This window comes from Copidosoma floridanum, unplaced genomic scaffold (assembly GCF_036245765.1).
Source record: "Copidosoma floridanum isolate Cflo_tuat_1 unplaced genomic scaffold, Cflo_Japanese_pri ptg000021l, whole genome shotgun sequence".
NCBI lineage: Eukaryota > Metazoa > Arthropoda > Insecta > Hymenoptera > Encyrtidae > Copidosoma > Copidosoma floridanum.
In genome coordinates, this window is record NW_028321898.1 from 4,197,371 (window position 1) to 4,225,015 (window position 27,645).

General features: G+C 32.3%; 1 protein-coding gene across 6 annotated transcripts in view; it reads left to right on the top strand.

Moving 5' to 3' along the window:
* PIP4K (phosphatidylinositol 5-phosphate 4-kinase) overlaps nt 1–27,645 on the top strand; it is a 541,345-nt gene that overhangs the window by 497,702 nt on the left and 15,998 nt on the right. For 5 of the 6 annotated variants that reach the window (XM_089594386.1, XM_089594383.1, XM_023390965.2 and 2 more), the window contains one exon: nt 14,092–14,234. In XM_089594386.1, the coding sequence (XP_089450512.1) occupies nt 14,092–14,234 (143 nt within the window). The remainder of the gene's footprint in view (nt 1–14,091; nt 14,235–27,645) is intronic. The other variant, XM_089594384.1, reaches the window with a different exon arrangement.

The window sequence follows — 27,645 nt, forward strand, 5'->3', positions numbered from 1 at the left end:
GCCTCCTTCCTAGTGGTCTTTCCAAGTCCCAACGGCATACCCATAGAGGTCTCCAATAGGCAAGCATCACAAATCAATCTCTCCACCTTAGATTACGAAAATAACTGAGCTCTGCAAAAACAGAAGGTGCGTCAGACACCAACGTCTTCGGCGTAACACCGGAAGACTTTGAAAAATATATCTACAACTAGCTCTTCCGCTTCAGACGTTGACGTTTTCCTTACGATCAGTCTGATGCTACAACAGCTGGTCAGAGAAGATCACCCTGAGAAATCCAGGCACTCACATTTGCTGGAGACTTGAGTCAAAAAAAAGTTTAGCTCACTGGTTTTTTTTTAAGGCGATCGGACGTTGAACTACCTTACTAACAAATACATTACAATCTAACAAAGTTGACAAAAAACAGCCTTTAGAGCTCACAAAAGTCTTATCCATGCATATAGTAACAAAAGAGCGAATTGGAATGAAAACTGCAAACGCTTTAAACGATTAAAATTTTAAGCGTCAAGAAACTGACGCAGAACATTCATCGAGATTGAAGCAGCAGTATGAAAATCGACCAATAATATTAATTATACGGGAGAAACTGCAAATCAACGGCCCTTAGGGCCAACGATTATTTTATGGTATAAGAAACACACAGTACTTTTTAGCATAGTTATATTTTTTTTCACCTTTTACAGCTTATTATTTGATCAAATAAACTGTATGGATTTCGAACCAATATGTTTTTTAAAAGACGAATATTTTTGTTCTTAGACATGTCAACACTACAGTGTTTCATTTAGTAAGTCTCGGGAAAAGCCGAGACGGAGGAGCCGCTAGTATATGAATATATTTATCATGGAAACAGTACTACCGACTTACTTACCTAACAAACAAAACATTTTACTGTTTAAAATAACGCTTGATTTTATAGGAAAAAGTAAGACTCGAAAAACAATATTTATCCAATCACAAGAATTTTTTTGTAAGATGCAATCTGTACTAAAATAGGATGACATAATTAGCTTTTTGGCATCCTCAACTCTGAGTTTAGAGAATCAAAAATTTGCTTTTAGTAGATGATTACAGAACAAACTTCTTAAAATAAAATCAAACACATTTTGATTTTCAGTAATGGCCGAAAAAAAAATGGTAAAAATGTCGAAACCTGATTTTTTTGCGTTGGTTATTGTTAATTTTGTTAAAAGAACGAAGTTTTTATGCCTTAGAAAATTTCAGCTTGTCTGTCCACCAACGACCACACATAAATGTAGTCAGATTTGATGTATACTTATTGCAAACCACAGCTTAATGCGAAAAAAAGCACTTTCGTAAAGTGGCTCTAAAAAAGTTGTGGTACAGTAACATGCTATTTTTTTGGACGGGACCATCTTTTTTAATAGATGCTTAACAACTTACTAAGGCTTTTACTCCTTATCTTAAGTAAAATTTGTCGAGAAATGCTGAGAAACAACGGTATTCCGTACGATAGGCTGTGCTTTAGCAACTTTTACAATAGAGATGGGGTTAAAACTTTGGTTAGTTGTTAACTAACTATTGAATAAGATGATTCTATCAAAAAAATCTGTGTTGCTACTAAGTTTAATTTTTTGCTGTAAGCTGTGGTTTGTAAAGAGTATACATCTGATTTTGCTTAAATTGTGTGTGGTAGTAAGGGGACAAAAAGTTACTGCAAAAAATATCGACATTTTTCCTTAATTCTATCACATAACAGCGTAACAGCACACAGCAGTATCACAAACAAATTTTATCTTTTTTTATAAGAGGACTGTGATGGCTTCTAAAAAAGGCGTAAATATGCTCAAGGACGTACTGCTTAGAAACATATTAATTGTCTTAGGAAAAGACATGAGGAGAAAAAATTAAAATATTTGAAACCTCCAAAAATCCGATAACTAATGATATATGCCATATAAAAAATATTTTGTAAATGTCATAAGCTTCCTATTAAAAGGCTGCCTGTTTACCTTTGACTTTGTACGAAAAGCGAGTTTTTCAGTCTAAGAGTTTTTAGGTTTATATTTAAAAAAACCTTTATTAATCTACAACCAAGTCAATTGTATATCACAAAGGACATCTAAAAGTGATATATTTACAAATTCAATGTGATAGTGACTAATAAACAGAAAATATTTTGCGAGAGATTGCACTATTCAACAGGATATTTGATTATAATATTTATCCGATTGAGCATTAGTGTTTATTTGGATAAAATTCACAAGGGAAGCCTTAAAAAATACAAAATTAATGCTCTTACAGTATATGTAAATTCATCTTAAGAAAATTTTAGTTTTACTGCATGCCCTATTTCTCAAATGACATGCATGTTTGCATTTGAACTATAATGTTTATTTCACTACTCAAAGTAACGATACATAAATATATAATATAAAAAACATGCTGTCATTTAAAAAATAGGACATGATTTTATGATTTCACAACAAGACTGATTACCGATAAGCTCCACAGTTGTTACTATTTTACCACTAAATAAAATATTGTTACTCATACGTTTATCATATCATCTGTATAAGTTGTTAAAATTATTTTACAAAATGATCTACATAAAAACAACAAAACAAAGATTAAAATGCCTGTCTATTTGACTCGTAAGTGGTGTAAAAAAAGACACAAGATGAAAATGAAAATTTTGCGTCGCTTTTGGAAGCCTTAGGATATTTATCACAGTAAGCACAAGGAAAACTAGAGAGTATGCACCTATATGCACGCATTGAAGCCTGTTTTTTAATTTTATTGCAAAAATAACTTGTCAATCTCTCTATAAATGTAATATGATGTTAATTTTCTAGTGTTGCGTCATGTTAAAAAATTGGACAAATTCCACGGAACAATCTCTTTTAAATTCTATTTTTATAATACTCAATATTATCGTCATACAAGTCTGTTTTTGGTTTTTTAACCAAGATGTAATTGTTTTAATTTTACGAAAAAGTTAAAAAACTTTTTTTTTATTTGGTAAAAAGGTTGAGGAGGGAGAAAAACGAATAAAAGTAATTTTTCTTTTTTTTTTTTTTAATGAAAGTAAGGAAAGACATGAAAAATATAAGGGGTGACGAGGGAAGAGGGGAAAAAATTAACCTTATTTTGTCTTTTTTAAAAGTGACGAGGGAAAGGGGCATGACATTTTGATGATGGTGTAGATTTTAGGGGGTAACAAAGATTTGACTGAGTTATTTTTACAAAGAAATCAAGAGAATTTTGCCTTATTTTGAGTGGTGATCAGGGAGGCATTGGGGTCGAAAGACAAGTGTGAGTGGGATACGGGAATAGGAAGTAGAGAATCGATGAAGGCATTCCAACGAAAATTTTAATGTAGTTAATTTTACAAAGAAAAACAATAAATTCTGCTTTATTTTAAGGGTGACTAAGGGGGGCTAGACAAGATAGAAGGGTGGGGTGTGGAAAGCTGCTTCTCAATAATTATATAATATGGAAAGATATGTATTCTCTTATGTTACACAAACTTTTTTTGATTTCTGTAGTCAGGTAAAGAAGGATTGTAAATAAATACACAATTTTTAACTATTCTCGACAGAATCCAGACTTAGGTAAACAAAATTTTCTTAATGATATACTTCTATATGCGCACTCTGTGCACCAGAGTGAATCAACGATTTCAGATTGGTGACATTTTTCCATTTTTCTCTTCGCTCACCTCGTCACGCCTTACCACATTGCACCGATCTCCTTTACATCGTCCAGCACCGCACCGTGTCCCACCATCTTGTGCCAGTTCCCTCTCCTCCATACTACAACACATATTTAAAATTTGTTTATCATTCTATACTATTAATTAATTTGCGGTAATTTCAAATCATATAAATGAACGAATTATTTATTGGATTAACTTATTTTTTGAATAAATAAATAATTTTTTTTAAAACTTTAATAACAATGCTTCTTAGCAGAAATTCTTCTGTAAATTAATGAATATTAATTATATTTTTATTAATTTATTATTAAAATTTTTACTTTTTTTTTAAATGATTTAATTAACTATCATTAATAACGTATACACCATTATCTCGCTTGCAACATATTTTATTGACAATATGTTAATTATTCATTTCATGAAATTCAAAATTTTTTAGGCCATCTTTTAAACAAATATTGTTGGTGTCACATACGTGACTTATTGTAAGAATGAGTGTGTCAGCGTACGTAGCAAATTTTATTTCAATGTTAGAGATGTTGTCGGAGTAAGCAGTTGTTTTAAAATATTTAGAAGATTTTATAAAAGTGAGTACCTTTGTACTGGCTAGCCTGGCACCATGACATTCAATTGCTTTACTTTGTACTTTTCTCATCTTTGTTATACATTTATTATAATTGTTGATTTTTGTTTATTTACTAAATATAAAAATATTTATTGAAACTACAACCAATTTACATGCACATTCTTACTACAATAACATTTTTACCCCCTTTGTAAGCAATATCGTTTAATAAAAGGAATACTTATATTTATATATTTTCTGCCATAGAATGTCATAGAAGATTGTTAATTTTTTCTGTAAAGTAAGTTTTATTACTAGGTAATTCTGCTGTAACATGCTCAGATCGTGTCCAGTACTCATACTCACGTGCCGTAATAAAATCCAAAACTTTAAAAACGTCAAATTGTGTTAAATGTTATCGACTTTCCTTATCAAATTATCTTATACCAATATATTGATCCCTTTATTGAGATAATCGATCATTTAGAGTCAAATTTTTCATTCCGACCCATGTTCACAACTCGATTTCACTCACAAAAGCTTCACTCACCAGTAAACAATAAGGCTCATATGCCACTTGGACGTGTCAGCATTATATACTCTAGCTATTAGTGATTAGATTTGTACCTTTGTCACACTAAAAATTGTCAAAGACGAGTGAGTTTTCACTGCATACATTTTGTCTGTATATTTGTACCATAATCGCGGTTTTAACAAAAATCAGTTCAAACTAGTAACTTTTTAGATTGGAAATGCAACCAATGGTCACTTTCCAAAGTATAGGGCTAAAATAAATAAATCTTTACAATATTAGTGTCTGAAGTTGTTACTTCTCGGGTAGCCAAGCTCTTTTTTTTGCGTATTTCGCGCGTACAAACATTTCATTCCGTTCCGACCCCCCATGGAATAACCGCTCTGTGTGCGTGTGTAGGTATGCAAACTACAGTTTCTTATTGCATTTGAGGCTAGTTAATAAATTATGGGTCGATAAATCATTGTAATACGTCTGTGAGTCGTACGAGCACTATGAACTTTGAAAATTCCATTCCAAATTTTTCCATTCCGACCCAACCTCACCTTCAACTGCCGTTTTTTTTTTCATTTTAGAGCAATCAATCTCAGCCAAACTTTTTTTTCATCACTGTTGGGCTAAAAGACGAGATGTATGTGGGTTTCGTTCAATTGGTACTTTTTTGCTATACAAATGCCAAAACGGTGGTGCTGCTTCCAACGTTGGTAGCCAAGTGGAGCACTCCATTAGGAAGCTTCATCTGGACTTAAATAAAAGCAAAAACATAGTCCTAATGATTAAAACAAAAATCTTTTAATTTCACGCCCCAAATAAAAAGTTGTTGTGATTTTAAGAAAAATACTGAATTTTAGCCAAAATCACATTGAAATAGCTGTAACTTTTTAAGGGAGGCGCAAAATCGAAAAAAATTTTTGCTTAATGAATAGGTCTTGATCCCAGCTTTTATTTCAGCTCAGTAAGAACACTTGAACTGTTGAAGGAGTTTAGCTACACGTGCTAAAAAGTGATACAATTTTTCGAAAATCGATGAAAAGAGAGTTTTATAAAATTTCGAATAACTTTTGACCAGCAAATTTTATAGTTGCATCGCTTTACATATTTATTACTGATGTTGTGTACAGTAGAAATACCATGAAAAAAAATTTTTCTGAACCAACTTCTTTTTAAAAAATTTTTCAAGTCGAACTGAGCAAGTTACGGCAGAATCACCCAAATAGATGACTCAATTTTACTGTACAAAATGTAACATATCACTGCTGTAAAATGAGTTACTATTCAATTAATTAACTGTTATACACGTAAATTTTCACACTAAATGATTTATTCAATTGTGTTTGGCTTTTTCGGATGATTAAATTTTGAACTGATTTTTTAAATGAAATATGTCTTAAATCATTTTAACTTCTTAAGAAAAAGAAAGTAAATCCTATTTTAAAATGTAACGTTGCATTATCTGAGAACTTAAAGTGTGAAGCTTATTTTCTAAAAAAATTTTTATTTATATTTTTTTAGACACATTAACTTTATTTTAGATAGGCCATTAGCGTTGTCAAAATTAAAATTCTTAAAAATCTTATACAAACTGTAATTAACCATGTTTTCTAAGAGTATTATTATACCTTCATTTTTTTATATTGAATTTTATACATGTTAACACTGTGCTTGCCAAACAAATGTTCTAGCAGCAGAAATTAAAGCAGATTAGGAATGGTCGATACAGCACAAAATTTGTTTGTGTTACTATTGACATATTTATTTACACACAAGTGTGTTGTCAATTTTTTTTATTAAAAACAGTATTTTTTCAATGAGCCTGACTGCACTAGAAAAAAAATTTATTTAAAATTGAGATAATCCAGTTTTAAAGTATAAGTCAGATTTAAACTTGATATTACTGGATGTTCATAAATGATGATAATAAAATCAATGTATACAAGTCATAATTAACTTAGTTAACTTACTTTATTTAGCTTGGCTTAGCTTTTTCAAGATTTTAATCACTATGAGCCATTCTGACATAACTTTTTCTGCTACGTCTGTATGAGCCCTTTTTTGAGATCTAAGAAATATTTTTGAGAAAACTGACAATAAAGTATCATATTTAAAAAACTTGTCTGCAGGCTGAGTGACGAACTACTTCACTTATGGCATAAAAAAAAGCCTTGAACAGGTTGGGATACTTCTACGATATAGATGAGGAATATCAGCCTTGAAAAGTAAGTCTCACTGATTATTGTTGTGTTTACAGCTATGCAAGTGACGACTACATAAAAAAGCCTAAGAACATTTTTAGAAGGGATACCCCTATTAGCTATATCTCTGTATAGATGGTTTAAAATCGTATTGGTTAGTCAGAAATTGTGTATCTATAACAAGGCATGCATAGAAGCTTTACGTGGTCCTTGTACATGCTTATGTTTTTGTAGTGTACATGAGCAGTCTTTTCATAACTAATGGCAGGCTAGGCACTCTTCAGGACCTGGAAAAATATTATAAGTAAAATACTATTCTTGATGATGAAAACACGAATTTACTTCGAAATCTTTGCTGACAATACAATTTGTATTTTTTATCAGTTTCAACAGAGCGTGACTCAGCTCAAGTGACAGCAGGTAGTCCATTTTTGTAATTTCGAAAAATCAGTTGTTAAAGCGTTAATAGAAGTATGCTCGTGTAAAAGACGACATGAAAATATCCAACCTACTTACTTAATGAAATTAATTCAATCTTCACTTATCACAAAAACTGAGCTTAAGAACAAATTTATCGGTCAAAAAATTATTTCATTTTTCTTATACTTCTCTACAAATAATAGACAGTACACAATCAGCTTTTTTCAAAGCAGACATAACTCACATTTAAACATGAAAAACAGGACAAGTACATAACAGAAAAAACACACACTACTTGCATTTACAAGATTAATTAATGACGTGTAAGCCCAGTGATTCATCGCTAAAGATAAGTTTGAGTAAAACACTTCAAGGTATGAGTATTTACAGGTTATGGTTCAGTATAGTAGATCAACGTACTTCACGGTAATGGGTCTGGTGGCACTCTCCAGGACAATAACTGTAACTTTTTCGGACGATTAACTTGGTGAAGTCGTTATTACCTAAGTTAGAATGAAAGTTGACTGTTCGTAGGTACACTGAAGTATATTTAGGTGACCTATAAGGGCTTACATTATATGAAATATAAGTCACATAACACTAGGCATCTCGATCTTAAAACCTTTTTCCAACCCCGAGATTTAAGTATTATAAGTAAACAATTCCGGGATCCCGGTAAATCCCTGGGATTTTGGACTATTAAGAAAAGCAATAAAGGTCATGTGAAAATCGAATTTTCAATTGTACTTTGAGTTGATTAAATAATAATTCATACATAAGAACTTATTTCTCATTCTGTATAACTGTACATAACTACTTTTAAACTTAAATAAGTACATATGATATAGTTATTATTGTCATGTAACGTACATGACATATTATCATGTAACATTTAGCAGTACTAAAGAATAATATTGCTCAGTCTCTCAAATTCTTGTTTCAATTGCTGAAGTATGATCAAAGAAATAATAATAAGTCTAGTGTATCATCACCTAATCTGGTTCCTAATTTATTGCATATATTTTCAGCTACAGAGAACGCACGTTCCAATTCAAGAGAGGTTGGAGGAATCGTTAATCAATACTTATAATCTTGATCTAAATAATAGTCATGGTTGGAATTTGAAGCTTCAAATAAATTTATTTCCTGTTTAATTCTTTCAGTAAAATTAGTTTCTTTAAAATTAGAATCTGAAGACAATGTTTTTATACTTTTCTACATTTCAATTTGAAGCTTCTTTTTGAGTGGTAAATTAGTTGTGTTAGTAGTGGTGGATTTAATTTCTATGGTGCGTTCGTTTTCTGTATGAATTGGCTCTACACTGATGATCCATCTCCGTTCTTTATATGTTGTACATATAGACTTTCCTTAGATAATGCCATTATTTTGTCGGCTTAGAAAAAGCGTTAAAAATATTTGATTAAGACAGTCTTTTGCAATGTAAAGTCTATACTATATTTTTAACGCTTTTTTAAAAACAGCTCGTTTATAATATTTTCTGTCTCAATGTTGCGTTCATAACGTCCACATTATTTTTTTATTAATAACTTAAAAAAGAACTTCTAAAAATAATAAATACGAAATTCTTTTTTCTAATAAAATTGTCACAACTTATAAATTATATACATTCACACAAATCAATTTGAAAAAAATTTTAAATTACTGTTATTGGTTACCGCTTACGCTTGTTCTGCTTCGATATTAATTAAATGTGGTTAGTTATCATTTTAAAAGGCTTTATGAAGGATGCATCCGGTTTTTAAAGAACAAATAATATTACCGTCTAAGGGCCTCCATTGGCTGAAATCCTGGTAACCTCCACTGATTGAACAAAAACAAAGCCCTAGCTTAATCTCGATTGAGTGGTGTTAATTATAAATTTGGCATGGTGAAAATAAAAGTGAGTTTTCTTATGACTTGCACTTTTTTCTCACATAAACTTATGTTCATTATTATTTGTTTAAAAAAATTTTTATTTCGTTATTTACTATTTACATTTTTATTACATTCTAACGAAGTATTTCCTAAACCATGAATTGCACCTATTAATCATTAACTGGTAGCTAATTATAGACATTTTAAGCTCTTTTTATTTTAGATCTCCAAAAACAAGTAACTTCAGAGCATTTTTATGATTCTCTCATATAAAGTCTCCTTTTTTTGTGTATTCAATTTTTCCTTAGTTCCAGTTAGTGTATCTATGATTGTCAAGTTTAAGGTGTGAGTTTTCACGCTTATAATTTTGTGGTTATCTTCGCTGGGTAGAAAGTGCCTTAAAAAATGCTTGAACTTAGGTATCGTAAGCACTAAGTAGAAATATATCTAGTTTTTTGAGAACATAAGCATAACACGGTGTCGTAAAACCTTGCATGTCCACGATATACTTTATTTTTCCCTATTATTAGATATAATTTTATTTTATTACTTTTTTTATTTAATAGCCTTTACAAGACTCTTTGTTAGATAAATACTTATCGACCAAGATTTCAGCGAAGATTTCTTGTTTCTATCACCATTGTTGTTTTTAGTTGAAAGTTTTTAATACTTAACATAAATTGTAAAGTTGCTTCTTCTGGGCTTATGTGACATATTAATTAGATTTTTATTAAACAAATTAATTTTTTGAAATAATTTAACAGTCTTTATCTTTTGATTTTTCCACAAATTTTGTTTTTTTAACCTTTGTATTTTTTATGCCATTTTTCTTCATAAATTTTTATCATTCTTTATGTCGTCGTTTATTTTCTACTTTCTTAGCCTAACTGTTGATTTGGCCCTCATCCTTGATGACTGAGAATAAATTGACGCTAGCAGAGCCATAAATCGGCTTTGTATAGCTTTACAGAAGTTTCTTGACATCTTTACTCATTAAACGATACTAAACGATACAGTCATGTAAACTAAAGCATTAAACTGATGTACTGGATGTAAAATAATATGTGACTCAAATTCTAGCCTCACATCTACCAGAGCATTCTTTAATGACTCGTTTTGTTATGAACAATCAAGAACGATTAAATGTATACGATTGAGAAAATAATGTTTGCCTAATAAAGGCATACAATCATTGCCATAATGTAAATTTGGAAAATAAGCATGCATATTATATTGCAACGCATAATAATTACGCGTTGTATCGAAATTATGGTGACCTTAAGGATTTAAACAAACTTTTGTAAATATATAAAGAATTTCTGGGTGGGAAAGGACACAAGTCTTGATGTTAAATCGAAATACGAATTCTATCGCTGTTGCTACATGCTAATAAAGACACGAGTGGCTGTCCAAAAATAGAATAGACTGTCAACGTATGTAAAAAAAAAAACTAAAAAGTGCTTACTTAAACTTTCAAATTATTTACAGACCCCTAGCTCCAGTTAATGCCAATGCTGCTGAAACAGTGGAAGTAGTAACTTGGGAAGATTTTAAAATAGTAATATCAAAGCTTAAAAGGCTGATGCCATACGTAGTAATGTCAGATTCTCATAAAATTTGTCTATTGAGTTATCAGAAAAAATACAAGTTTATAGAAACGAGTTTTTAAACTAGAGAATTATATGAGTATCCCCTCTTACATAACACATTAAAACATATCTAGATAAGTAGGACACATTATTAGTTAAAAATGCCACGTTACGTTATTTAACCCTGTTTGACTAACCATAAAACTGAACAATGTAAGTGCTAGTATGTTTGATCTTTGCAATAGAAGAAATGTAAAACTTTATTTAAATTCACAGTATTATCCTTAAGGTGACCTTTATTTCGAATATAATACACATGCTTATCTTCCAAATTTATATATATTATTACAATAATTGTATGCCTTTATTAGGAAAACATTATTTTCTCAATCGTATCCATTTAATCGTTCTTGATTTTTCATAACAAAATGAGTTATTAAAAAATGCTCTGGTAGATGTGAGGCTAGAATTTAAGTCACACATTATTTTACATCCAGTACATCAGTTTAATGCTTTCGTTTGCATGACTGTATCGTTTAGTATCATTTAATGAGTAAAGATGTCAAGCAACTTCTATTGAGCCATACAAAGCCGATTTATGGCTCTGCTAGCGTTACGAGTTCCCTTTCTTTAAGTATAACCCCGGTTAATTGGTGGTGGTAATAATCGGCTAAGAATATTATTTGTACCGAGAAAACTCTAAGATTAGGAACCAACACACAAACAATGTTAGTGTTTATATGTCGCAGGGCGGGTTCGTTGCCCTGTGTAAAAGAGCGAAGTTGCTCAGATTGACGATTATATAAAATATTTAAAATAATTATTATTAAGTTTCAAAATTTATCTGTTAAATAATCAATTAATTCCTGCACAATATACAGCAATTGTTTTTTGATCATTACTTTATTGAATTCTCATTGTTCCCTGAATATTCCCTTAAGTTGATTAATTTAATGTCTTTTTTTACTTATTCAATATTTTTCTAAATCTTATATCTTTTTTAATTTATTCCTGCCCTTTTTTGGGTACAGACAATATTCTCAATTCATATAAACAATTTCATAAATATCTCAACAGCTATTAGTCTACTTTTTATCTTAAACTATAAAAAAGAAACTCGCAATCATACGTGGAGGGGAAGGTTTGCTTAAATAAGTACAATCAATTTATTTTTTACTATCTTATATTTATTCAATCATATGATTCTAAGAAAATTGTATCTTCAATTTCTACATGTATTAATTATATTTGAGTAATCGCGATTATTTACGTTAATAATGAAAAAATTAAATACCTAATATACTCGATAATTTAGAATTTACTTGAAATTTATCCGCCTTTGTTTAATAGAAAATTCTACATAAATGACAATTTGAATTTTCCCTCTTTAATATCCCCGCTTAGACACGTTAGGTTAGACTAGCACGAATTTTTAGTACACCCACGAAAGGTTAATGTTAGGTAACTACCTATCCTACCAAGTCACGTAGGGTTAGGTCGTTCTCAGGGCCCTTGGGTGTCTTAGGCAAAGTTCCTGGGTCGACGACTTGAGCAGTGCTCAAGAACGTGGTCGCTAACCCTAGTGTCTTGACTACTTGGGGATGCGTCGTCTCCACGCTTAAAGCGGTCGAGCACCGAAAGTCCAAGTAGGAACCGGTTAGTGGAAGTATTACCTGTAGGTGGTGTACAAACTTACTTTTCAGCTCTCGACCTTCGTCTCTTTCTCTCCCTTTGTGCTCGTCGTGGTAATGTACCGGTGCACGGAAAAATTCCAGGTCTGGGTGAGCAGCGGATTTTCCGCGTCCCAGGCTTGCTGGAAAAGGACTTACTGTACACTGCGCGCTGGTGCCTTTTATGCTAATATTGTTTCCTTTTGAGTAGCAGGTTTTTTCTTCTTTGGGTGAACGCGCTCTAGCGTTTTCTTAACGTACTAGACGCACATTCCCCGCGCGCGGCGTTCGAATTTGAATTTTCTTGTTTCAAATAGAAATGAAATTTAAAAAAATGTGTACTCTTGAATTTTCTATTTTAAGTATAAATCTAATGTATAGAAGAATCTAAATATAAATGTAAGGTGTATATTATAAATAGAAGTACCCCCTTGAAGCATCAATTTATTTTCAGTCATCAAGGATAAGGGCCAAATCAACAGTTAGGCTAAGGAAGTAGAAAATAAACGACGACAAAAAAAATGATAAAAATTGATGAAGAAAAATGGCATAAAAAATATAAATGTTAAAAAAACAAAATTTGCAAAAAAAATACAAGATAAAGACTGTTAAATTATTTCAAAAAATTAATTTGTTAAATAAAAACCTAATCTATATGTCGCATAAGCTTAGAAGGAGCAACTTTACAATTTATGCCAAGTATGAAAAACTTATACTACTTTTTTTTCGAAACACTGGCATGAAACAAACTATCTACCAATATCAATTTGATTATATTCGTTTTGTCTCAGAAGCTGTGCTTTGGCTTTTTTTGACTATGCCCACAACACTGTACAAAAAAAAAGATTGTTAGCTTTTAATAAATATAACTGTTGTTACATTTAAAATTAATGGTATACTAAAAAATTAATTTTTTGATCATACGTTCGAGACTGTTTGTTAAAATAGAAGCAATTCTTTAAAACTTTACTTGCTACTTGCGATATAAGTGGTTGACAGTTCAGAATTCTTCAGTTCTTGGATAACAATCAATAAATCAAAAACCTAACTAAGAAAATTCTAACTTTAATTATATCAAGAGTTAAAAATCAAAAGCAATCGTTTCCTAATTGACAACTATGTTTTGAAACAATTCTTTCTTCCGTTGCATTAGTTTTCTACGTTCATTAAGATCAGAAAATAACTACTATAATAAAGATATATTAAAGGTTGTGCCGTAGGCTTGAAATATTTCTTACTTAACATCGATCCACTTAGAACTTGTTTCTACATTCCTGTTTATTTATAAATACTTTTTCATTTTGCTGATAAAGTTTGTGATACTTTAAAAAAAAAATTATTTCTGCATACTCCTCAGTATTAAACTAACAATAAGCAACAGACTTGCAAACTTGTTCTTACTAGCTTTTGTTCCTTATAATTCCATATTGTAAGACCTTCATCGATCTAACTATAAATAATCTATTTAGTTTATTTAATGTTTCTTTGTTTTCATTCGTTTTAAATGCTTTTTTATTCGATTGTTTCACACTTATGACTATTTAAATTTTCAATCATTACTGTTTCTAGGCGATTATGGAGTTGGAGTGGTGTGACTGGAATGGCTACACCCCCCGAATCACCACAAGGTGTATTAATACGAGATTCTAGCCTACAGTATGAAGATGCAATCATTCCTGAATTAGATATATATGCTATTCCAAGCTCTGATAGTGAGTAACTGAACGTTATTAAATTGACTAGTGCATGAGTATCACATTAAATAAATGAAAAAAATGAATTAAAATTTGTGTTACTTTAAATGTAAAACTCTCCATTACAACACCTTGCAATTAATTTAAAAATATCGTGAACAATAAGATAAAATAAAATTTTATTCGTAAAAAATAAAACATACAAGTTACATTGAAATTAATGTAAAAAAATTATTCTTATATTCTAGCTTTCTTACGTTTTTCTGAAATAATCTTAATTGAGTAACTAATATAAATTATAAGTAAAAAAATATGTATCATATGTATAAAATATTATTAAGATTTCTACTTCTCCATGGTCAGTAAGGCTACAAGTAAGGTCCACGGTACATGTTCTTTAAGTTTATTCGTTGTTATTGATTAAGTATAAAAATACAATGTCATGGTCTTATATATATTCAATAATGCAATAAAAACGCTTTTAGAAAATTTAAGAAGAAAAAAATCAGCGTGCCATAGCACTATCTCAACGGTGGTGCAGAAATGTGCTAATGTGCTAGAAAATAGGGGCTTTCTTAAAACTGTAAAGAGAGCTGAGACAGAAGGTGCAAATAGTCATACAACTAGAAATGACATGAAAACCGATGTAATTCTACTTTATTTAGAGATGCAGCTGAAAAATGACTGGAGGGAGTTCTTCAAAATTATGTTAGACTATTCGGTTTTTGGGTTACAAAGTTATGAGAGGGGGTAGAAAGGGACTAAACAAAAATTTAACCCAAAAAAAATAGGTCCAAACTGACAGTATGAAAATGTGCTAATAAATTATACAGCCAAAATAATTATTACATTTGAATGAGAAATGATAACATGGAGCTAAGAAGTGGTGAAAACTGGCTGTTCAGAAATTGTGAGAAGGCTGAGAGGTTTTCTGAAAAAGTATTAGGAGAGCTGACAGTGGGGGTGTAAAAAGTAATGAAATTAAATATGACATGTTTACTCATATAATTTTACTCTATTAAGAGATGCTGCTGACGGAAGGCTAAAGGGAGTTCTTTTAAATTATAAGAGAGGCTTATTGAATTATCTGGTTATTGGAATATAAAATTATGAAAGGGGGAGGGGAAAGGAGGGGTGGCTAAACAAAAATGTAACCCGATAAAAATATAGTTAAAAACAACATAACTTAACCTTAGAAGGGTGGTTAAGGGATGGGGGGCAATGGAGGGCTTCCGGGGGGCTTATCGAAATTGAGTGGGGGGTTGAGAAGGGATGAATAATGGTTAACCAAAATTTATTCCATTAAAAATTACTTAAAAACTGTTAGAATGTGACCTTGTTTAGAGGGGGTGCTGAGGGGGACTGTAGGGTGGCTTAAGACTGTATATTATTGTTGTTAGCAGCACAGTCTGTTTTTAGCCATAGAGTTCCTGTGCCTTTTAATGAAATTGTTTTATGGTTTGAGTTGTGGCACTCTATTAACGATGATTTCTCTTGTACTGTTGTAAAGGCCCAAGGGTTTGGTGCGTGGAATTGGGCCTAGTACGAGTCTTGCAGTTCTACGATTTTGACCGAAAATTCTGTTCAATTGCTTACGTTGGGTTGTACTATAAGCCTTGCATCTCGCGAGTGGTATTACCTTATCTCTTTTATTGGCTTCATATGTTTGCAGATGAATAACTCTTGCAGTTTCTTACAGCTAACAACTTCGAGAGCCGGTATGGCCACGTGTGTGTTGATTTTATTATTTATGGCTATGTATTTATGCTTTGTCTATATATAAGCATAAGTATTTCAACTGCTTAGACCATCCTGCTTTGTTGACAAGGGTAAAATTCTGTATGGATCGGTGTATTTTATATTTAGCAGTGGGATGCTTATATGGTATATTAATTGATTGTTCTGCATTAAAATTGTTAATTCAAATATGTTTATTATTTTAAGCGGACTAATTTGAGATTTTTCACCTAGAAAAACCAGCTAGGGTCTGGATGGTTAGTGCTATATCTTGGAGTTATTAAAAATCACAGATGATATCAGCCTTGGCTGTATTAGTCTTCTTGCCCTGAAGAGGACTGAATTTATTATAAAGTCACAGTCTACCATGTACTACTTCACGCAACCATCCAGTGTATTTATAGTTGCAATTGATCAACTATCTCTTTTTTGTAGGTCTTTAATATTTTTCTTAATTGATATTTATGATTATGATTATGTGTATTATTTTTATCTAAGTCGAGCAAATCTGTTGACGCTTTACGATCGTCCCTATTTTTTGTTCCGAATGAAAATTTAAAAATTCCCCCCCCCCCCCGCTCTCAGAGCATTATTCTTATTTCACGTTGATTATTAATTTTCTGTAGTAGGTTAGTCAATCGTATGTGAGGGTTCCATAGCTTCCATTATTTTATCGCTTATTGTTTGTAGTCTGAATCTTTGAGCCGCTTTAGGTCGTAATGGTCAACTTTTTTTCACAATTATTTGCAAATCGAACTTAATTTGGGTTCTAGCGAGAGGTAGAACGATAAGTCTATTTTGGTATGATTTTTCAATTTTTACTGGTTGTAGCCAACTGGGAAATCTGTGGTTAGTACTAACTTAATTATTTATCTATGTTATTGACCACCAAAGCTGCTCTAGTATCTTCAATTGTACCCTGGAATACATAAAACTGATGGCTATTCGTTACGAACTCTGGTTTATGCCTACAGACACGCGTTAAAGTCCCTGTGATAAATACCTGTCCTGACATTATTCATATTCCATCGATAAGTATCTATTTCAGTGTATTACCGTATGTACCGTACTTTTTTTTTATCTTTTCCCCTGTTCGAAATGTGAATGTGGCTCTCTCTCTATATAATTATGTAATAATGTATGTATTTAATTATCTTGCTTTTTCTTTTCCGTATGAATATTATTGATTATTTTAGTATTATTATCATTATTATTTCTTTTCAGCTTTTTTGAAAATTTCTAATCTCAAATATGTTTCAATACGTTATCTTCTACTTCGCATTAGCGTTTGCGGGTGTATATGATTTGGTTATTAGGTATGTGAGTAGTCGGTTTCAAGGTTGAGCATCTTATCTTGCCCGTGAGGTCATATAACATATTCGAGAACATTGCAGAGTCGGATAGTTTGATGATCAGTCGCCTTACAATGACTAATATTTTGATCAAGATGAGCTCAAAGGTATAAATTATTTCACGACAGTGTATTCTGTATTCTTGTTTTAACCTGTGTCGTTAAATTTTTCTAGTATTCTTCATTCTAACATTTACTAATACTATATTTTCCTGCTACTCCTCCTCTATCTTCCTCTATCTTCTCTTGTGAGGTAAAGTTTTGAAAAGGGATTAAATGGATATTCTTTGTTTGCTTCTTCTCTCCATGCCGTGGACATGCTTGCTGACTTACTTCGCTGTTTTACCCTTAAAATTACAGAACTTTTATTTTTTTTCTACGATGTCTAGCGAGAGTGCACTTTCTGAGGTGTTTGCTCGGCTGAGTGAGTTTTCGAAGCTGATTCTTGACACTCCTCGTGTGACAACGCGATTTCTTGCCTTAGGAGGATTTCCATGTACTGTCCCCGTGGACACAATTTCGCGAAATAGTTTGTGTATACTATTGCGCAATACTGTCATGTAAGTAAAAGCTTATGTAATAACTAGGGCCCTTTATTTTTATCCTAGCAGTTTTTGTAAATTTCTATTATCTACTAGTTATCGCAAATTACTACCTCCCTTTCTTTCTTTCAAACTTTTTTTGTTTGTTGAACTACCCCTGTATTTTTCTAAATTTTTTTTTGCTATTGTACCCTCGTTATTTTACTAGTTATATATTCTTAAGTGGGTCTGTATCCTCGAGATAAGGAAAAATTTCATTTATTTATATTTTGTGGATATAACCAGTATGTGGTTCCTAATTAGCCTTCCAAGGCTTATATTATGTACAGGCTATAACAATAGCCAAAGCAATGACCTTAGCACACGTGAAAAGTTGATTATGCTAGTCAATTTGAGAGTATGGCTCTACCTTTACACATTATGGTACTTGTGAGTTGTTAATACTCCCTGTACTACATGCGCACTCTTAAATTATGTTTACTGAATCTCCAGCATTTATTAATGTTTACTTGTTTTTGCTATTTAACATATACTTAAAATGCATTTGAAAGGAGTGCACACATTTTTTTTCAGGGAGGGCGGAAGCCTCACATGTACACTGATGAAAATTTTTAAAATATTTCAAATTTCAAACAATTGTCTTAAACTTACTAATTTTCAACATTCGTTAGATACATCGTACAGAACTATCAACAATTAATAATGCTTATGAAGTTTTCTTGGAGGTTTCTTTATTTTTTTCTTGTTTTTATATATATATATATATATGTGTGATTCTCTGTCAATTCGTGCGCAAAAAAATAGATCTTTCTAGAACTTAAGGAATATATTTCAAACAACGTTACAAATGCCGATGAATTTTTTTAGATTTTTTAGAAGTCACTACAGCGAGCTATGGACCCCTAAACTTTCAATTTTTGGCGTTTTTAAGATTTAGTGTAATTTTGAGCTTGATATTCCTTTTGAAAGGTCAATTTTTAGTAAAAATATGCAATACACACAAAAATCGGAAATTCCCTGAATTTTCAGAAAAAGATAGTTTAAAGGCCCAAAAGTGGATTTCATAACCTTAAAATCGAAAACTAAACTTTGAAAATTGAAAAAAAGGGCATGCGATCCAAGCTTTCAGCCTCAAAAAATTTATGATGTCAGCTTAGTGTGCTAAGAATATGCTCCCACAAATCCGGTTATGGTAGTTTCATGGTGTAGCAAAAAAAAAAAAAAAAAATAAAGATAGACGGAGATATTGCCGAAAATTCACGTAAATTACAGTATTTCGGTATTTTAACAACAGTTGCACCATCTAAAGCTATGTAGTGTTTTATTTTTATCAATTATATACAAAATAATTCATTTACTATGCAATGTTCAATTGAAAAAAAATTAATTGTTACCTATACGTACGTGTTAGGATGGCTGGAAACTCTCTTAAAGTAACCTCGAAATTCATTTTGCTTTTAAAGTATGAATCACAAAATTTTATACGTATTTGCTTTGTTTTGACCAAATTAATACGATGATCTATAATTTATATCTTGTAGATAAACTGTTATTTAATAGACTATTTACAAACAACTGAAAATGTTAACTGAAATATTCAAATTTAATGTTTATTCCATTTTTGTTTGCGAGTGCTTGTCACTACTCGAAAAAACCTTACATCTTATAATATTCTCATTGACGATAGGTATCATACAATGTTGTTGCTGCAAATCTTGAATTCGGCTACTGTTTCTAAAACGAACAGTCAACTTTTTCACATTTTTATTGTAATTAGTTTTCTCCGAGTATGCAAAGTGAACGGTCTTATAATTACCATAACTTTTCAACCAATCATACAAAGCTAAAGGAGTTAAAATATTTTTGTCCGTTGGCAATCTTAAACTTGCCTTTGCTGCAGACCTTTTAACAGATCCTCCTTACCCGTCACATGCTCCTTTTCCATGAGCTGTTGGGAAATAGTGCCATTCTGCTAAGACTTTAAAGTCTTTTTTGTGATAAAATAAGTTTAAAATATTCTTATAGTTTTTAAATTGCTGTAGAGCACCATCAGTATAATAATATATTTTTCGTACTGTGAAATTTTGCATTAAATAATTAATAATTATTTGTTGATATGTATGAACTGCAACGGCGTCGTGACATAAATTATCGGATATTACGACACAACCATAACTACCATTTTAATCATTTTGTTTGTAATAAACGAACGCAGTAAATACTGTTGCCTGGTTATTGTTCCAATGAAAGCCAGGTGGAGCATACTGGACGACAAAGGCGTAGTTTTTTTGCAAAATCTAAGTTAATGACAAACTTACTATCTTTTAAATTGTTTTTTAATTCTTTGAAAAATAAACTCTGCTGGTAAGAAACGAATGCAAGAGGCAATAACTTTGTTACCCTACCGCAAAAATATTGGATAAAATCATGTGACTTATCAATAATGTTTTTCAAAGTCATTACAGGAGTTGGCACCCATTGGTAATAGATGACCTCTTCAATTAGTGAAACTTCAAAAATTTTGTTCAAAAAAATTTGCAACTTATCAACACCTGGGCACTTTGAGCAGTTACTAAAATAACAGTTTGATGGTGAAGTACAAGATTGTTGATCACAAGTTACAAAATTCAAGACATCGTTTAAGTTTTTTAGAGCAGTTTTTTCGTTCTTTGTAAGTTGCGATGAGTTTCAACCTGAAAATTAATACTTTTTTTAAACAAACTTTAGTTTACAAAACATAAGTTAATTTAGAAAACTTATAAATAGTAAGTTCTGTGCATATTGTGTTTGTTGGGTAGATATAAAACATAACTTATACATTACCTTCCATTAACAAAGTCACATTTTGATGTTTCGAACAAATACACACAAAATGAGTACCACTGCTCCCAGCAGGCAAATAATATTTAGGCCCTAGTTTTGCAAACGTAGAAAAATCAACAGGTTCATTAGGGTAGTCTTCACAGAATAATGCATACAGTTCATTTAAATTGCACAGAAGTAAACGTTTTTGTATGCTTTGTGCCTCACCATTCTCATTTTTTACAGTCACATAATCTTTTTTTCCAGGTAACATGTACGTATTATCTTCGTAAAAACTAACTATTAAATTCTCAGTTATTTGTGATAAAGATTTACCTGAAATAAGTGCCGTATAGAAATAAATAAGACTATTAATAAACCGCACCAATTTTCAAGAATTGTGAAATGAATATTTTAATTATTGCACTCTTATTGCATGATGGTTTTATTCTCTTTATACCTTTTTTTACTCCAAGAGTAGACATTATTCCTTTTGCACTTTGCAACTGTCTGCTTAATGAAAACATATACTTTGATACTTTCAAATGAATTGGTGTGTCAGTGTAGGTTCAACTTGCAGGTAGACTTGCTCAATAATTTAAAAATTAAATTCCACAATTGCAATACAATAAAACACAAAAAATTAAAAATTTTAACAAGTTGGTAAGGTGTTTCAAGTTACTCACTGAAACTTCTAGGGTCGACACTTCGTCATCAATTAAATCGTCTACAATACTGGAAATATCTTCGTTGTAAACCTCACTTTCACTAGAACCTAAATTTTGCGAGACAAATATTATGATTTTCAGGTAGGAGTCTCAGGTAAATAAAGTATTATAAATTCTTACTTTTTGATAACTTTTCAAATTTACATTCATCATTTACACAAAATCGACAAGTGTAGCACACTTTATCACTCGTTGTTAGAGGAGGCGAAAAAAAGTATTTTTCATTGAGACTTTTTGTCATTTCTAGGGAAATATTTCGCAATTTTTTTTATTTTCCTACATTTTAGAGGTCAAAAGAAATAATTTATTCAATAGAGTATGAAAAATTCACTACAAGACTATACTTTCTTGCTGTTCAATGAATTTAACATGCCACGGAGACATTTATAAATAAGAAAACTTAAAGGCTCTGTCAACCCCGAAAAAGTAATACATTACTGTGATAAAGAGCCTATTCCAAAAGTGGGATGCCTGAAATGGGATGGTTATACACTCTGCAAAGGTGTACTATACCTACATCTCTTGAAAAAGGTGTACTTACATACAAAACTATGCTTTGAAGAAAACAACAAATAAAATTTAAGGAACAAAACGTATTGCAATCAACAAAGTCTCATACCGGTATATAATTAAAAATAACCATACGTGATTGCTAAAATAATTTGAGTGTTCTTTTAACCTATAAAATAAGCTTTATTCTATTACTTCTGTCAAAACAAAGCAAATACGTAATAAAATTTTGTGATTCATACTTTTAAAGTAAAATAAATTTTGAGGGTATTTTTAGAGTGTTTCCAGTCATCGTAATGCGTACGAATAGGTAACAATTGATTTTTTTCAATTGAACATTGCATATGTAATGAATCATTTTGTATATAATCAATAAAAAATAAGACACTACGTAGCTGTAGATGGTGCAACTGTTGTTAAAATACCGAAATACTGCAATTTACGTGAACTTTTGGCAATATCTCCGTCTATCTTTATTTTTTTTTTTTTTTTGGCTACACCATGAAACTACCATAACCGGATTTGTGGGAGCATATTCTTAGCACACTAAGCTGACATCATAAATTTTTTGAGGCTGAAAGCTTGGATCGCAAGCTCTTTTTTAAATTTCCAAAGTTTAGTTTTCGATTTTAAGGTTATGAAATCTACTTTTGGGCCTTCAAACCATCTTTGTCTGAAAATTCAGGGAATTTCAGATTTTTGTGTGTATTGCATATTTTTACAAAAATTGATCTTTTAAGAGGAATATTGAGCTCAAAATTACACTAAATCTTAAAAAATGCCGAAAATTAAAAGTTTAGGGGTCCATAGCTCGCTGTGGTGACTTCTTAAAAATCTAAAAAATTTCATCGGCATTCATGTTGTTTGTAATATATTCCTTAAGATTCAGAAAGATCTTTTTTTTTCGCACGATTTGACAGAGAATCACCCATATATATATGCGTATATATAAATTATATACCCATGTATTATATCTTCCTATATTATAAAGTCATTTAACTAAGGGTGTTCACACTTCCCTTTCTCGGCCCTCTTACCTGATGTGATACCCCCCCCTCTTCTCGGTCCTTCTTAAAACAAGGGAAAATTGTTTTTATGTCATTGGCTAATTAACCCAATAAATCTTTGAATTGGCTCCTCAATGTTATTCTTTGACCCCCCTTGGCCCGCCAGAGTCAGGGTCTCAACTAACTTTTTTGAAATATTAATTTCAAGTCTGGCAAGCTTGTATGTGTGCACGCACATTTGTAGTTGTATATTCCAGTAATCATTTTTTTCTATACAGGCCTTGACGTAGGTCGTAAGAGTATAGTGCATTCATCCGATGGTGCTATTAGTTTGTGGATGGGATACCATGCTGCCCACTTTGTCTATTTTATACGACCTTGCAAGTTTGTCTATACTTTTGTTTATGAAATAAGTGTCCTGGTTAGATAATTAATGTTATCGTGACCCGAAGTACGCTTTAAACTTATCTGTAATCGTTTTACCGTTTCTTCGATTGGAACTTTTTTTACAGGTGCGAGATTGATAAATTACGCCAGCCAGTCTAGCATTAAAAGTATATGTGTGTCCGTAAAAGTCTATAATAATTTTTTCGAGCAGTCTACTCGGTGCGTTGGTAATGAGCATGGCTTGCTTTATTTTTGATTTTGACGAGTTTTTTCGTTTGTCATAATGCGTATCCCAGAATGACTTGTCTCATATCTGTGCGCATGTTTCTCCAGTAGTAGCCCTTGGTAATTCTGTTATATGTCTTGTTAATACCCTTATGTCTACCTATTACTACTTCATAGTATTTTTTAATGTTGAATCTTTGATGTGCTGGTGGGATTACTATTGTGTTTGTGTCGAGTACTGCTGCTTGTCTAACATCTTTGAATATTTTCTCAAAGATATCGATAAAGTATCTCCACTCAGTAAGATTCAGGATTGCTAGGTCCTTAACGACCCCATGTGTTTTTATTTCATTTGAAACTGTAACCTCTTTAAGGGCCGTTTAATTTTGGCATCGCTTCTTCGAAATGTGACTTTACATATATGTGCATAACTTTTACTCCTCTTGCATTTGTCCCTTCAGCTTTTTCTACGCTTGTTTCTTCGATATTCATGCGTGACAGATTAATATATCCTCTTTCGTAAAGCGCATCTATGACCTATGTGTTGGGTACCCTTTCTGTCATTGTCACAAATACTAGACTGTCTAAGTACTTGAATAGTGTAGTGGTTTCAGATAGTGCATTAGGTTTTTTTCTTGCTTGGTTTTCATATTCATTTAACGTGGTCTTCTCGTGCTGGCTGTGTGGAGTTTTATTGGTCTTCCTTCTCATCTGTGATGCCACGTTTTGTACGGGTTTGGTCTCGTTAGGCTTCCATACATTCATCCTTATTCCTGGCTTGACTTCGATATCGCGTCTTTTACTGTCGATCATTACTTGGGCCCCAAGTTCTTTGGATTTACCTTCCAATAAATCATGTATATCTGGCTCTCTTGTTGCTTCCATATCTATTGGAGGGTTAGTGTTCTGTCCCGTATGTTCTTTTGCTTTCCCGATAATTTTTTGTTTTTCGGTAATTATTTTTGAATGTGTCCCTGTATATGCTTTTTTTGGTGCATCATGATTTGCTATTATTATTTCCTTTGATGGTTAAATTATTTGTGGTGTGACTAAAAAATACTGTCTTTGTCTGTGTAGTGTATTGAGTTATCGTCTGTTTTCTTTCCATAATTTAACAAATGTCTCTAGTATTGTGGGTGTATTAGTAGTTCTTATTCCTCTTTGAAATTCTGGCTCTTTTGTTAAGTAGTCTGACTTCCCATCTGTTGGCCCTTGTAAAACGGGCTTTTATTTTCCTATGACAGTTGGTACCATTAGGCTATTCTCTTCTCTTGGCACTTGTCGACTCTGTGAGTTTTCCCCGCTCGGCTCCTCCGATTTTTAATCAGCATCCCTCTTCTTCGATTGCTCTCTTTTTTGGTTTTTCTTGTTTTTTTTCTTTTTCTGTTCCTCGAACTTTCAAAACTCTAGCCAGGGGTCCATCGCTATTGAATTTCCCTGCACTTTCCTGTTGGTTGACTAGTTCATACAGCTTTTGTCTAGGACACTCTGGGTTTGGATGCCCTTTGTGTATTTTTGGGTTACATGAAAGCACGTTGGATAGCCTGTTTGTTATGCCCGGATGATGTATAACTTCTAATTCATAACCCGAAGTTCTGCTCTAAGTCTATTTAACCAGATGGTTTCTTTGATGAGTGGAAATGTTGCAGAGGTTCGTGATTCCTGATTTCTGTAAACATGTGTCCACATTAATAAGGTCTGAATTGCTCTTTAGCGAATGCAGTTGCCAGCAGCTCCTTGTCATATGTAAAATAACAAAACTTGCTTTCTTACAAACAACGTTACGCGTATTCGCCCCGTCTGTCTTTTCCTACCTTGACTAAGGATTGCTCCCAGTGCATAGTCCGATGCATCTGTCATCACGATGAAAGTTTTTTCTAAGCCTTGGGCGATAAGTACAGGTTCACTGCATAGTGTATCCAGAAGGATTTTGAATGCATGCTTTTATTGGTGGCCCCATTTAAATACAGTATCCGCTTTTAAGAGTCTTGACACAGATTGGGTAATTTGTGAATTATTTTTGATAAATCACTGGTAGTAGCCTACAAATTCTAGAAATTGTTCCACTTTTTTAACATTTGTCGGTCGAGGGTAATTTTTGGCCACTTTAAGTTCCTTCAGGTCAATCTGTATCTGCCTATTGCCTACGATGTGAACCAGCATTTTCGCTTCTTTTTTTTAAAATTAATAATTTTTGGGTTCACTCGTCAGATTTGCAGCTGCCAGCCGTATTAACAATTCCATGAATCGTCTTTCGTATTTCTTAAGGTTAGGGCAAACAATCGTCATGTCGTCAAAATACACTTCTTTTTAGTGACCTTGTAATGGCGAGTAATAGTGCAATAGCCCTTAGAAATGTATTTGGCAAGTCCTTGCAGCCCATTGGCATTGTTTTGTATTAGGAATGCCCTTCTGGGCCCAAAAATACTGCTTTATGTGCATCATCTTCATGTATTTCCAACTAGAAAAATTCCGATTTGAGGTCCACTACTATAATCTAACGTGCCGACGCTAAGTCTCTAAGATGTCACTCTGAAACGATAGCGGGTAACATGAACCCACTGTAACTTCGTTTGACATTTAAAATTCTGTTACGGCTCACACCTTTTTTTTATTATTTGGAACCAGTTATTTTACGACAGTTCAAGTGTTTAATCTCTATGGGGAGGTAAAGGGTTTAATTATCCCTTGTTTGAGCATTTTTTATTTAGATTTTCATTTTATTCTTTATAACCAGTGGATATCTGTGTCTTTTTGCCACGATGGGCTTATCTGACATTGTTGTAATTCAATGCTTTAACAGGTGTATTGCCTTGAGAGGTTCTAAATACGGTCAAGGCCACATACATAAGAATTTGGTTCGATCAGTCTTTCTACATGCTCTTTTTTTCATGGTTGCAACTGGCTGTGTCTACGAGTTGCATGATCTTGTCCACCTATTTGTGTTTCCTTAGCTTCTTTTTATATTATATAAAATTTTCTACTTTTCCTTTGTTATCACTTATTTTCTAATTAAAGAATCTTATCACTACTTCCTCCAAATATAAAGTGTCGTTTTCCTCAACGTCCTCCAGTTGCTTTTGCTCAATTTTTACGTATTTAAACAGCTCCACCTTCAAGAGAGGCACATTTATTACTTCATCACTTATATTATTACATTACCCAAATACCATACCATGTTTTTTCTTGGCTATAAAATTCCTAACTAGTAATCCTATTTCTGTTTCTTGGAGTGATACCCAGCCTACTTCTGGTTAACAAAGATTGTCTTTTATTCGTGCATAAATTATTTATTTAGATTTTTTAGGTGTCCTGGAACACTCTGGCTCTAGCATAGGTATTTTCATATTTTCTAATACAATCGCACAGTCAGTGACACTTATCTCATCGTTGTACATTTTAAACGTGTCCCATCCTATGATTCCTTCTACGTAAACTGGGAAATCGTGTGGGACGTCATGTAGTCTGCACTCTGATCCATACAGATGGGCTTGCACCGTACCTAGTGTCTTACGTGCACCATGAGTTGCACCAAAAATTGCTACTTGGTACCTATCGTACATTAGTTTGTCAGTGTTAAGGCTATCTTTTTTTATCATAAAAATCTCTGCTCCCAAATTTGCGTAAAATATTGCCTTTCCCTTCTTTAAGTGTGGGCTCTCTAATTTAATGATGATGGTATGTGCTCTATCCTTGCTACTTTGATAGTTACTTTGGAGTGCTGTTCTATCCCTTTTTTATCCACTGGAAACTTGGGGTTATCATTTTTTACTTGTGCGTCCAATTTTTTTTGGTTTTTTTTTTTATTGCAAAATCTTCTACCTCTTCTCTTGCGCCTCCCCTACTGCTTGACATGCATGTCCATATTTTTCGCTTCTTACTAAGTTCTGAGAGCTTTCTCATTTTACATATATCGTATTTCCCCTTTGCCCTCTTTCTCACTTTCCTTTCGCGCATTTTAATCCGTCTGCAAGCTTCCTCCTGCAGCCTCTCTCTCTTCGGCTACACCTTCTTCGTTCTCTTTTCGTAATTTGTGCTTGGCATTTGGGGACCACACCAAACATCTTGCGATTTTAAAGCCACCAATTTGTCCATCCTATTGTCAAGCTAGTATGCTACACCTCTTTGTTGTGGAAATGT